The 12,950-nt window shown below is 39.7% G+C and overlaps 1 protein-coding gene and 1 long non-coding RNA gene across 2 annotated transcripts in view; one reads left to right on the top strand and one right to left on the bottom strand.

Moving 5' to 3' along the window:
• Nucleotides 1-79: 79 nt before the first annotated feature.
• Nucleotides 80-2,491, bottom strand: LOC123577146. Its single transcript, XR_006701728.1, has 2 exons — nt 1,329-2,491; nt 80-230 (listed from the first exon to the last, which is right to left on the bottom strand). It is a non-coding gene; the product is annotated as an uncharacterized LOC123577146 (long non-coding RNA).
• Nucleotides 2,492-3,457: 966 nt separating this feature from the next.
• The window catches only part of EIF3A (eukaryotic translation initiation factor 3 subunit A), a 36,402-nt gene continuing 26,909 nt past the window's right edge, over nt 3,458-12,950 (top strand). The window contains exons 1-4 of the mRNA XM_045439105.1: nt 3,458-3,758; nt 9,766-9,956; nt 10,123-10,259; nt 10,933-11,096. Of these exons, the coding sequence (XP_045295061.1) occupies nt 3,710-3,758; nt 9,766-9,956; nt 10,123-10,259; nt 10,933-11,096 (541 nt within the window). The 5' untranslated portion in view covers nt 3,458-3,709. The remainder of the gene's footprint in view (nt 3,759-9,765; nt 9,957-10,122; nt 10,260-10,932; nt 11,097-12,950) is intronic.

The following is a 12,950-nucleotide window of genomic DNA, read 5'->3' as shown; positions in this document are numbered from 1 at the left end:
CTTAGGTAAAAATGGGTGGGACAGGAAGAAGGGAAGGGATATATAGGTGTAGGAAAGCATGATGTATTTAAACACTGACCTCAGAAAGGCACAAATGAACTTCAGTACAGCTGGAGGTTCAAGACCAGTGCAATTAGGAGCTTTGGGAGAAGAGCATTATTGTTTCTTCTTTAGTATTTGCATGCTGGGGCTTAAGTAGATTGAGAGCCTCACGTAGATAGGTAGATGCTCTATAAATGAAAGAAAACCACACAATCAACTTGCAGACTTGTTACTTCCCCACAGGTATAGTAGAAACTGTTTTAAATAAATCTGTATATGGGGATTCACTCATTCATCTCTCAAGCATTTTTTGAGAGTATCTCATCTGCCCAATGCTCTGCCAGGCATTGGGGGTGTAGTGATGAACAACACAAAAGCTTCCTTTCACTCTCTGAGCTTATAGTCTGCAAGTATTGAAGTGTGATCAGGCTCAGATAGGATGTTACTGGTGCTCACTGCTTTGGCATCTAAACCAATCTGGGGGCCAGGGAAGTGTCCTGGAGGAAGTGACAATGTGGAGAAATAGGTTGTTGTTAGAACAAGGAATGGGTGGTGGTGGAGAATGTTCCAAGTGAAGTGACAGCACTCATTGGGTTGGAGGTGGGAGAAAGGGCTATTTAAGGCACTGAAGACATGGAGTGTTGTGAAAGATGGACTCGGAAAGACGATGGGGGTCTAGCCTGGAGTGGGGTCTGCATCCTCAAGAAGCCTCTGGCAAAGTCCAAGAAGGCAGGACCCATGTCTGTCCTGTTCACTGCCTTGCACCTGCTATCAGGTGCTCACTTCCCATACCTGGCATGTGGCAGGTACATGATAATGGTTTGTGGAAGGAGTGTGTCACTGTGAACCATAGTCTAACGCTCTGAAAAAATTATTAGTTTATCAGTATAAATACCTTCATTATTCTTGTAAACAAAATGACAAATGTGAAAGCATTTTGTAAACTGTAAAACATACCTGATTTAAAGCTATATTATGTTGCAGTATGTATAATGTAGTACCTCTTTTGTGCTCCTAACAACTGCTTTTTTTTTTTTTTTGAGACTCTTATTTACTCAACTCAAAATCCCCAAAACATTGTATTAGAGAAATTATCCAGTCATATGTAGTACAAAAGTAGCTTGATTAGGGAAAAAACCTTCATCAGCCTGATCACTTCCTTTTACCGCTTCCTAAGGTGGCTTCTAGCATATTCACATTGCTTGTTTTCTATGAAGTGAGCATAAACCAACAGAAAGTAATCAGAAAGTAATCACGCTTTTCTCCTGGTTCAGAATAGATCCTACCTTGTTCCTCACTGTGTACTCCTCTATCTTCACCAGGGAATCATCAACTCCTTGGAAACAGGTGTCTTGCATCGTTTATGCCCAACATTCAACATTATGGCTATTAGCTGGTATTTAATACCTACTGGCTACATTTAATAAATTTATTCTGGAAGTTGCGACTGTTCACAAATACAGTACTAGAGCCTAAATAATTGTATTTAATGCACTTAAATGATTATTGGCTATTATATTACCAAATGTTTCATATACTTTAACTTGAAAGGGAAAAGAATGAAGATGCAGAAATATTGAATTTCATTTTTTCTCCAAATTTTCTAGAGTTTGTCTTGTTTTAGGTCTACCACATAATGAGCAATAACCCATGAGATCATTTTACCATCTTCTTTGATATATAACGCAAAGGTAATAATGTTGAAAAGCTTTTTCTGATATTTAGGCCAGGTTTCCTTTTATTCCGCCACATCTCTCTGTGGCCTACTAAATAGTTTTCTATCTACGACATTTAAAAGCTATGCTTGCTCTTATGTTCAGCTCTTTAATTCTGACTTAATTATCATATACACAAACGAGTCTCTTGATCCTGCCCCATAAAACAGTTCCTGTAGCTTCTTAATACTTGTTGCTCAACTCTGTCTGGCTCTTATTTTGGGGGAGGAGGGTAAGTTTAATTTAGAGTGGCCCAAGCATTTTGGAGAAAGAACTCTGAAGCTAATTTTTAAGTAACCCCTTTTAGAATTTGTGATTTTTTTTTTTTTTTGGCCTATGTTTGCATTTCCTAAGTTTTCTTTCTTTACAGTGATACATTTAGTTACATAGAAAAACCTCTTCGCTCCGCTAGAACGAATGAGAGGAAAAGGCTTTTTGTGTGTATGTGTTGTGGGGTTCATTGTTCCCGGATGTAGTATTCTGTCATTCATTCACGTGTACCATCCATTTTTACAAAATGTGTAAAAAATTTGTAACAATGTATCCCACTGCTGCTTTCTGATTTTTTTCTGAACTCATCTTAATTTCATACCAAGGGCTTGAGTAATTAGATTCAGTTTAAATGGCTTTCAAGTTTCAGGTATAATAGTTACTGATTAAACATTAAAATTGTTGGTCAAGAGGCACCTGGGTCAGTAGAGCACCCGACTCTTGATCACGGGGTTGTAAGTTCAAGCCCCACGCTGGGTGTGGAGATTACTTAAAAAAATAAAATACTCAGGGGCGCCTAGGTCGGGTCCCTCAGTGGGTTAAGCTTCCAACTGCAGCTCAGGTCATGATCTCCTGGCTTGTGGGTTGGAGCCTGGAGTTGGGCTCTGTGCTGACAGCTCAGAGCCTGGAACCTGCTTCAGATTTCTGTGTCTCCCTCTCTCTCTGCCCCTCTCCTGCTCACACTCTCTCTCTCAAAAATAAACAAACATTAAAACATTTTTTAAAATAAAATATTCAAGAAAATTGTTGGCCAGTAATAAAAGGCTGTAGCAAAGGGCCTGATAAATCGATTTTTTTCCACTAACACTCATTTTTCTTGTTTGTGATGTGTGCTGAATGTAAAGCTACCACTCAAGTATTTTCAAACTATGCAAAATCTGTTCTGTTGCAGAGCTTCTGCGCTCTTGCCACGTTACTCTCTCCAGCCTGTCCCCACCTTTCAGGTCTCAGCTCAAAACTCACCTTCTCTGCGTGTCCCTATTCCCCAATCTTGGTCTCACCAACTTTTTTTACTTTACCGATATGAAAGAAACTTGCTAATTTACTTATTGCGTCCCTCCTCCCACTGCTAGTCCGTCAAGGGACGGGCCACTATTACTTCCCAGAGGTGAGCGGTGCTGGGCTAGTGATACCTGATCGATGCGTTTCTGATTAACGGATAAATACGGCATTTTCACTCAGCGGAGACAGGCCATTCCCCAGGCGGAAGGGACCGGCCTGTAACTTTGCATGACTGCGCACAAAACATGCTCAAAATGACCCTATGCAGACGCCTTCTTTCTCGCCAGGCAGAAACCCTGACCCCAATTTCACCTTTCCGACCCCGTTTCGCGATCGAGGAGTGAGAAGTGAGCGGTCTGAAAACCTCCCCCCTAACGTTTCCCGGCGGAGGCCGGAGGAGGAACCGGCGCGCATGTACTGCACCCGCCGCCACGTCAGCCGGTGCGCGCGACGGTAGCGCGCCTGCGCGCGGAGGACCGCCCCGTACATCCGGGGCCTGGGCGGCGGCGGCGCCGCCGTGCGGGGGTCACGTGGCTCTTTCCTTTCCGTCTCTGGCCGGCTGGGCGCGGGCGACTGCTGGCGAGGCGCGTGGAACCTCGCGCTGGTTCCCTTTCGTCTCCTCTCGCGGCCCGGGCCACCAAGGAGTTCGCTGACGCCGGTGAGCTGAGCCGCCCGCCAAGATGCCGGCCTATTTCCAGAGGCCGGAAAATGCCCTCAAACGCGCCAACGGTGAGTAGGGGATCGGGGCGCGCCGGGCTGGGTCGGCCCGAGGCCTCGGAGGTCGAGGGGCCCGGGCCTCCTCCTCCCTGCTCCGCCTCCCGTCTGCGGCTGCAGAGGTGGTCGATGAGACCTGTCTGCCGCCGTTCCAGCCCGTGGTTGGGCATGGTTTCCCTTCTCGCTCCTACCGACCGCCGTTGGGGGGGTGGGAGGTGCGGAGCCGGGAACCGTCGCTCTGGGGGGGCCCTTCCTTCCCCCCGCCGCTTCCTGCTGCGTCTCAGGGGCCGCGGCCCCGGAGACAGGTCTATCGGGGCCTGGCCTCCTTAACCGCCCCCCCCCCTCCCCACCCCGTCCGCCTCCGCCCGGCTCCCCAGGCCGCCGGGCCCTCGGCTGCTTAGGCCCCGCGCCCCCAGCCGCCATCTGGGAGTGCCGGGGAGGAAGAAACATGGCTCCCTCCCGGGGACAATGCACGCGAGAACCTCGACTCCACCTCCTGCCGGCGCCGGGAGCCGGCCAGTCCCACCTCCCGCCCTCTCGCAGACACCTCCGCCCCCCAAATCCAGCGCCGGGCTTTGCTGGGTCAGGGTCCACTTAGCCTTTTCTCTCCAGTCACTATAGCTCTGCTTCGGGGACTCTGACCCAGTTAACCGGTTGTCTGTTTTTTCCTGGCATTGATTATTCTCAGTCCCAGAGCCTATCCCAAATCACATGAAGTTGGAACATTGTTAAACCTGTAAGAGACTTCAAGTTCTTTCTTAAAGATAACGAAATTGAGGCCTACAGAGAGAATGCTTACCCAAGGTCACTCCGAGAGTTAGTTGTGGAGCCAGGAGACTAGAACCAAGGTCTCTAGACTTCCAGATGAGTTGCTTTTTTTCGCCACAGCGCTGCTGCCTGCGATTTTTATTTCCATGTGTTCTTATGCCACCGGCCCTTTCGCGAAAAGTTGTGCGTGTCTCGGTCTATTCAAGAGGCATTTATTACGTTCGCATCATGGGGGTGCAATGTATTATGCATGGCTCTGGTCTTTAAAAACTTTTTTGTTTAGAGTTTTTTAAGCCTAATAATTTCTAAGTGAGTAGGTAGTTGATAGTTCTTATTTCAACCCTTCCTGTACCCCAGACAAGTTTTGAGTCTTACTCATTTTGTAGGTGGATATACTGTGTCTCTTACAGTCTTCTGTTGGTGGAGCTTATTTTGTTAGCTTGTTTGGAAATTCCTCTTGTGGAAATGTCAATTTCAGTCGACACAAAATTGTTAGTGATCATCTGTCAGGGGTAAGGGTGCCTTCCTCACATGGTTATTTTAAAAGCAACAATTTGGGAGGGTGGTAAGAGTGTGAAATAGGATAATGTCACATTCTTTGGAATAGAGTAGAGTAATTGTTCTAAAAATCAGTTAAAAGTACAACTTAGATCTGATGACTGCTCGTTTTAACCAGTGATCTAATGGTTAGGCCAGGCAAGAATTAAGGACGTTAATTTATACGAAAGAAACTCGGTGGAAATGGAGATTTATCACCAGAAAATGAACTGTAGCAAAGTTAGAATTTTTTTCTTACGTTTAGAAACTTAGAAATCTATATTATGGTATACAAAATGACTTGGATTCAATTGCTACTGTAATTGCTATTGTAGATTTGTTCTACAGTTGTTTGCTTTACCAACAGGCATTTTTCCTTCTGATAGGCTGAAGCACTGTAATCTGGATAGCCTAAGTATCACACATTTGATGTGCTCCGGCCTTGTTGCTTTCATCACTCCTCCCTTTTGAATCCTCATATGAGTTTACTATTTCAGTAATTCTTTAAATTAAAAGGGTTATCTCCTGTGTAACGAATCTTAAACCTCTTTTTCACGTTTTCTAAGTTGAAATAGCTTTGATTCATGAAGGGCAAGTTAGGGAAAGCATCTGAAATTAAAGTAGCCAAGATGAGAAAGGGGCACTGTGGGGGGGCTTTTATTTGTGTAGGTTTTTTAAAAGTCTGTATTGACTCCTTGCTGCAGCCCTTTTAAATTGTAGGATGGGTGTTACAGTAGAGAGAGGCCTTAGCTTTCAAGTAGTTAGTTCTGTACCTTTGATCTTGTGAATGAAAGATCCTGTCTGAAAGTGTCAAAGTGAGCTGAATGTGGATGGCACATGGCACCGCTTACAAAACTTTAAATAGGATTGTAAAAGCGCATTTCATTCCATGGAGATAATCTCATTTTATGTAAATGTTTTATCTATGACATTTGTAGCCTTAAACACATTTAGACCTAATCCACTGCATTATCGTAATAAAATGTGAATATGTTTAAGTAGAATAGTTCTTCAAGTCACTCTGAGTCTGTAATTCAGAACAATTCCTTTGGAAACTATTATAGTAATCATTCAGGAAGATGAGAACTTGGCCTAAGCAGTTACAGACAAGTAATTTATACCCCAGAATCATTTGGAAAAAGACCCTTTTGCAGATTATGTTGTCAGTAGTGCAGAATTAATTGCTCCTGACCTTGTAACAACCTTTTAATTTAGTTCTACCAGTGACTTATAAATAAAGTTATTAAACCCCCAAATCGAGTAACATTATAGCTTATCTACTTGGTCTGTTGCTCAAATAAACTAGTAATGTTGAAGGGCCGATCTAAGCTTTTTCTTTTATAAATAGATACAATTTGTCACTGTGTCTGAAAGGTAAGCTCAGCATGTCCACCCTCCTAGTAACAGTTCATAATGCTAGATTTTATTTTTTATTTCAAGAATGTCAGTTTGGAAATGAACTTTTTTTTTTTTTTTTTTAACATTGCAGTAGAGCTTTTAATGTGTGGTATGCCTTTCTAGCCTCAAAAAGTTTTTTTTTCCCCTTACTAGAGAATTCATAGGAACTAAATTCTCCCTGTATGTGACTTCAGATAAAGACAGGAACTCACCCTCATGGACTATCATATTTGTTCCCATTCAGGTTTTTTCCCTTTAAAAATGTCCTTGCTTGGTATCCGTGTTTGCTTTTTTCCCATGATGATGGTAGGGTGTCCTATAAAAATTATTTTTTAGGGGCGCCTGGGTGGCGCAGTCGGTTAAGCGTCCGACTTCAGCCAGGTCACGATCTCGCGGTCCGTGAGTTTGAGCCCCGCGTCAGGCTCTGGGCTGATGGCTCAGAGCCTGGAGCCTGTTTCCGATTCTGTGTCTCCCTCTCTCTCTGCCCCTCCCCCGTTCATGCTCTGTCTCTCTCTGTCCCAAAAATAAATAAACGTTGGGAAAAAAAATTAAAAAAAAAAATTATTTTTTAGTGCATTTGCTTTGTTTGAACCTATTGTTTCAGAGTTTGAAAGTGGAATTTGTAATAATAAATTCTGATTGGCTGTTTAGGAAGTGAAAAAAATCACTTTTCTATCCCTAAACAACATTTTTTATTTTTTATAGTGACATTAAGACACCACACTCCACACTCCCCTATTTAAAAATAAGACATAGGGTAGGTAAATTATTTTTACATAGTTTATTTTCTCATCACCATCCCGGGCACAGTTCTCAACTTTAATTCTCTTTGTGCCTGTTCTGTGTTATAAGCATTTTGACAGTGTTTATATACTAAACAGTATAAGATTTAAATCCTCAGTGTAAGATTGGGAATTGGATATAATAGGTTGTTCTGGTGCTGATGCTGTGCTCTTGAATATGAATGCTAAATTTAACTAAAAACATTTACTTCCAAATTTTTGGGTGATAGAGACTTTTCTGTTAAATAATTGTTAAAAACACCTAAGGTACTGTTGGATTTTAGAGGATAACCTTGTATGTATGCTCCAGTTTAAAGACTGGAAAGTCCTCCCCTCAGAACAAGAAGGCTTAAAAAACAAAAAAACACCCAGGAAAGGCTTAGTATTCTAACAAAGTATCTAGTTGTGTTACATCTTTGTTTCCTCTTACAAGGTGGGTTGTTTTTTTTTTTTTTTTTTGGTTCTTTGTTTTTTTTGGTAATAGCATTGACTCAAATGAAAATGGACTTTTTCTCATAACAGTACCATTAATGTTGACATTGTCGTGAATTACTGAAGAGGGGTTTGTTTTCACGAACGTATGAAGAATAGGGCTTAATATGATGTGGGAAGACACAGTCTATCCTTTAAAGATAAGAATTTCAGTATATTTTGTGATTTGTTGCAAACTTTTTAATATACCAGAGAGTTGGAATATTGTTTGTAGTTTTCCTGGAGGAAGGAACGTTCAGAAGCAGCATTCCTGAAAGATGTGATAGTTGGGAGAAAAATTACTTACTAAATCTGTAAATCTGGTAAAACTCCCAAATAAGCAGTGTTTCTGCCAGTTGTTTGCCTAGCACAGAGTTACATGATAATGCTGTATGCTGTTTGGTTAACTCTTAAAAATAATTCTTTGTCAAAGATTTTTTTCTTAGGAAAATAGTGATTTTTAACAATAGGGATGTAGTGTTTTAAGATCTTTTTTAATAGTGTTAATTAGTGTTTTGGTTCCCCAAAGTATGTTTCAAATGTTCAGTGGAAAGATTTTTTCTTTGTGAAATTTGTTAATTACTGAATTTTAAGTTGAACATAACCAAATGACTTAGGTTAAATAGCCTTCCCCTTCCCTCAGTTTACTAAGTTTTGTGCAAAAGTAAATAAAGTAAAAGATGAGAAAAAAGATAAATTTTAACCTTTGTCAGAAGTAATGTGATAGAGGACTCTTTGCTTTTGAGTGAATTTCAAAATGAGCAGTGTACATAAAACCTTAGATTGGAACTGGATTTTGAAATATTGCCACTTGCAGAGTGCCTTCAGGTTTAGGTGGTAGTAAATTCAGAAATGTGTAATTTTCTCTGGTATGCATTCTAAAATTTTTTTTTTATTTTTAAAAATAAACTTAATTTTAAAAGTTAGAGATTTACAGAATTATTGCAAAGATAGTACAGAGAATTCCCATATACACCATAACCTATTAATTTCTTCTGTCATTTTGGGACATTTATCACAACTAATGATCCTATACTGATAACATTATTAATGAAAGTCCATACTTTGCTCAGATTTCTGTAGCTCTCCCTCATGTCCTTCTCTAAATTCCAGGATCTCATCCAAGATACCACATTATATTTAGTCGTCCTGTTTCCTCAGACACTCTCCTCCTCCCCCCCTTGGTTATGACAGTTTCTTAAACTTCCTTGTTGGTAACCTTGACAAGTTTTGATGAGTACTGGTCAGGTATGTTGTAGAATGTCCCTCAATTGGGGTTTGTCTTAAGATTTTTCTCATGTTTAGGTTGGGATAAATAAATGGGAGAGATATTTCATAGATTGGAAGACTATTGTCAATTCTTCCAAATTTTGATATATAGATTCATTAAATCTGAATGAAAATTCCAGTGAGCTATTTTGTAGATATTTACAAACTAATTGTGAGTTTATATGGAAAGGCAAAAGACTTAGTGAGCCAAACAATACAGAAGAACAAAGTTGGAGCACTCATACTACTTGGTTTGAAGACTTTACTATAAGTCCATGGTAATCAAGTCAGGGCGGTATTAGAAAAAGACTAGATACATTGCAATAGAGAGTGATAAGAATAGAGAGCCCAGAAGTAGACCCACATAAATAGTCAATTGATCTTAAAGGAACAAAATCTAATTGACTGTCTTATTGCGTCTAATGATCCTTTTGCCTAGAGCAGAAATTGTATCCACCAGATCATTGTGACTAAAGTCACATTTCACTTTTCTTTGTTTGCTGGGAGGAGATTTTTCTCTCTCATAACTTCAATTTTTGGAACATGGCAGTCATTTACAAGGGTTTGGTACAATGTAATTGAGTGAAATCGTTTTATCCATAGACCATATTTTGAGATAATACCAGTTTTCATTGTATTAAGTTGGGTAATTTTGGCATGGCTTTAGATGTCAAAAATAAGTGTGCTCTAAAAAGAGATGGTAGTGAGTTTAGAAATTAAAATAGCCAACTTAAGCAAGATTTACACTTTAGTATAGAATACATACCAATTTTAATTTTTCTGAATTACTTTTCCAGAATTTCTTGAGGTTGGAAAAAAGCAGCCTGCTTTGGATGTTCTTTATGATGTTATGAAAAGTAAGAAACACAGAACATGGCAAAAGATACACGAGCCAATTATGTTGAAATACTTGGAACTTTGTGTGGATCTTCGCAAGAGCCATTTGGCTAAAGAGGGATTATACCAGTATAAGAACATTTGTCAACAGGTATGAAAAGAGCTGGGTTTTATATTTTTAATAGTGCTTTAATGATTTTCAGAGAAGTTTACCTTTTAAAGGTAATATGCTGTTATGTCATAAAATTTGCTCTTAAAGCATTCTGTGGTTTGTTGAGAAGTGTTTTAAGGTTTTCTCTCTCTCTCTCTCTGGTTAGGTGAACATCAAATCTCTAGAGGATGTTGTTAGGGCATATTTGAAATTGGCAGAGGAAAAAACTGAAGCTGCTAAAGAAGAATCTCAGCAAATGGTCCTAGACATAGAAGATCTGGATAATATTCAAACTCCTGAGAGGTATGTAGGTTAAATTGCTAATTCTTTTTTTTTTTTTTTTTTTTTTTTTTTTTTTGCTAATACATTTTTGTCAATGTTTTTCTTTACATGTGTCTCCCTCGTCCTCATTTGAAGTATAGATGTTTATTAGAAACAATGCTTACCTTTGGAATTTTAAGTGTCTTAAAAGAAAGCCATACTATTCAGAATTCATAAAGGTGGCAAATTAACAACCTTCAGATAGTCAGATACTAATTTATTTATTTATTTTTAATTTTTTTTTTTTCAACGTTTATTTTTGGGACAGAGAGAGACAGAGCATGAACGGGGGAGGGGCAGAGAGAGAGGGAGACACAGAATCGGAAACAGGCTCCAGGCTCTGAGCCATCAGCCCAGAGCCTGACGCGGGGCTCGAACTCACGGACCGTGAGATCGTGACCTGGCTGAAGTCGGACGCTTAACCGACTGTGCCACCCAGGCGCCCCAGTCAGATACTAATTTAAATGGTTGTAATATGGGTTGGGGATGCAAATACTTGAACACTTAACATGGCATCTTTACAGTGTGCCCAAAGTTGTAAGAAGGATTCACACTTTCTTACACTGGTATCATTGTTGGTTTTGTTCTTTTTAATCTTAGGGCAAAGTAGGAAATCGTGTCTAAAATTGTTTTTAACTTAAAATTTTTTTTTTAGTGTTCTCCTAAGTGCTGTAAGTGGTGAAGACACTCAGGATCGTACTGACAGACTACTTTTAACTCCATGGGTTAAATTCCTTTGGGAATCATATAGACAGTGTTTGGACCTTCTTCGAAATAATTCTAGAGTAGAGCGTCTCTACCATGATATTGCCCAACAAGGTAAAATGAGAACTGATTTGAAAAGTTGACTTTTAGGAAAAGACTTTGCAAAAGATTGACAAAGTTAACCTGTTTTTCTTCATCGTGTTTATTTTATAGTTTTTATCCTCATTGAGAGATGGTTGGCATTCATTCAAATAGTAACTAAGTGACTATAAGAAATTTGTTTTACTAGTTAGGGTAATTCTATATGAAATCCACTTCATGGATGTCTGAAAGACAAAGTCATTTTGGAATTTCCCAGGTGACTAGAAAAACAAATGTAACTTTTTGATTGCTTTCTGATAAATGTGACTTGTGCTTTTTGACTTCACCTACTGCATATATACTTAATCATGCCGTGGCTTTTTTTTTTTTTTTTTTTTTTAATGCTTATTTATTTTGAGAGAGAGAGTGTGAGCAGGAGAGGGGCAGAGAAGGAGAGAGAAAATGAGAATCTCAAGCAGGCTCTGCTCCACCAGCGCAGAGCCTGATGTGGGGCTCGAACTCATAAACCCGTGAGATCATGACCTGAACCCAAATCAAAGAGTCGGTCATTCAACCAGCTGAGCCACCCAGGTTCCCCATGTAAGGGTTTCTAAGGTCTTTTTAAGCTCTGGACTTCTGTGATTCCTTGAAAAATGCATATTTTTATTTTCTTAAACAGTATTACTGAACATAGAAATAAGTCATCTTGATGACTCTGGATCATCTTAAAAGGTATCCAGCTGTCATAGTGCATATACAGTTGACACTTGAACAGCTTGGGGTGGGGGAGTAGAGGCGCAGACTGAAACACCCCTTTGACCCCACTCATGCACCATTGATCTGCCTGTGATTTGCCTATCCAAAAACTTAACTATAGCCTACTGTTGACCAGAAACCTTGCTGGTAACATAAACAGTTGATTAACACATTTTGTACGTTATATGTGTTATATACTGTATTCTTAAGGTAAAGTAGAGAAAAGAGAAGGTTAAAATTATTGAAAAAATCCACATGTAAGTGGATCCACACAGTTCAAACCCTTGTTCAAGGGTTAGCTGAACTTTCAGTTCTAAAGAGCTGCATCAAGTCTGTTATCTTAATCTTGTGTCTTGTCTTTACTGTCACTTATCTTGCTCTTAATGGAGCTTTCTAACTGTATACAAATGGGGTATGTGTGACTTGAGAGTAGCTTTTGACTTTTTCTTATTTTGGCCTCAGTACAACCTTATGTTGCCATTCTTCTCACTATGGGGATGATTGGCATTTGTTTTATCAAGTCGTAAGTGACTTTAAGGAATATTTTACCAAAAAAAAATACTGTAGGGGCACCTGACTGGTTCCATTGGTAGAGTATATGACTCTTGATCTCAGGGTTGTAAGTTGGAGCCCCATATTGGGTGTGGAGATTACTTCATAAATAAATGCTTATAAAAATATTTTACTATGAGTATTACAACTTCTGTTTTATTTACGTAGCATGTGTGAATTTTCATTTAAGACAAGTAAACTTGGGCTTTTTGCTAACTACTGATACATAAATGTTAACTTGAAGTTAAACTGCATCCCTTCATTTTGGGCCTATTAAAATAGAAATGCTCTCTCTCTCTTTTTTTTTTTTTAGGGCAAAGGAATTCTGAAAAAATTGTTATATTGCATATATGACAGTAGAAAATTATTTTAATGACAGAGCAAGTAGTTAAGGTATACATCTATGTACACAGTTGAAATCAGGTTATCATAAGCCCAAATTTTGTTAGATAAGAAGGCTCTTTGTATTCCAGGCTAGAATTTTTTGTTCTTTTAGGATTTGAAGTGGTAGGTGTTTGAAAGGTGAGTCCCTCCTACACTTCAATTGAATAGCTTCCCATTTGTAAACTCTCCCAGAAT

Source organism: Leopardus geoffroyi, chromosome D2, assembly GCF_018350155.1.
Source record: "Leopardus geoffroyi isolate Oge1 chromosome D2, O.geoffroyi_Oge1_pat1.0, whole genome shotgun sequence".
Lineage (NCBI taxonomy): Eukaryota > Metazoa > Chordata > Mammalia > Carnivora > Felidae > Leopardus > Leopardus geoffroyi.
This window is presented reverse-complemented; position numbering and strand designations above follow the sequence as displayed.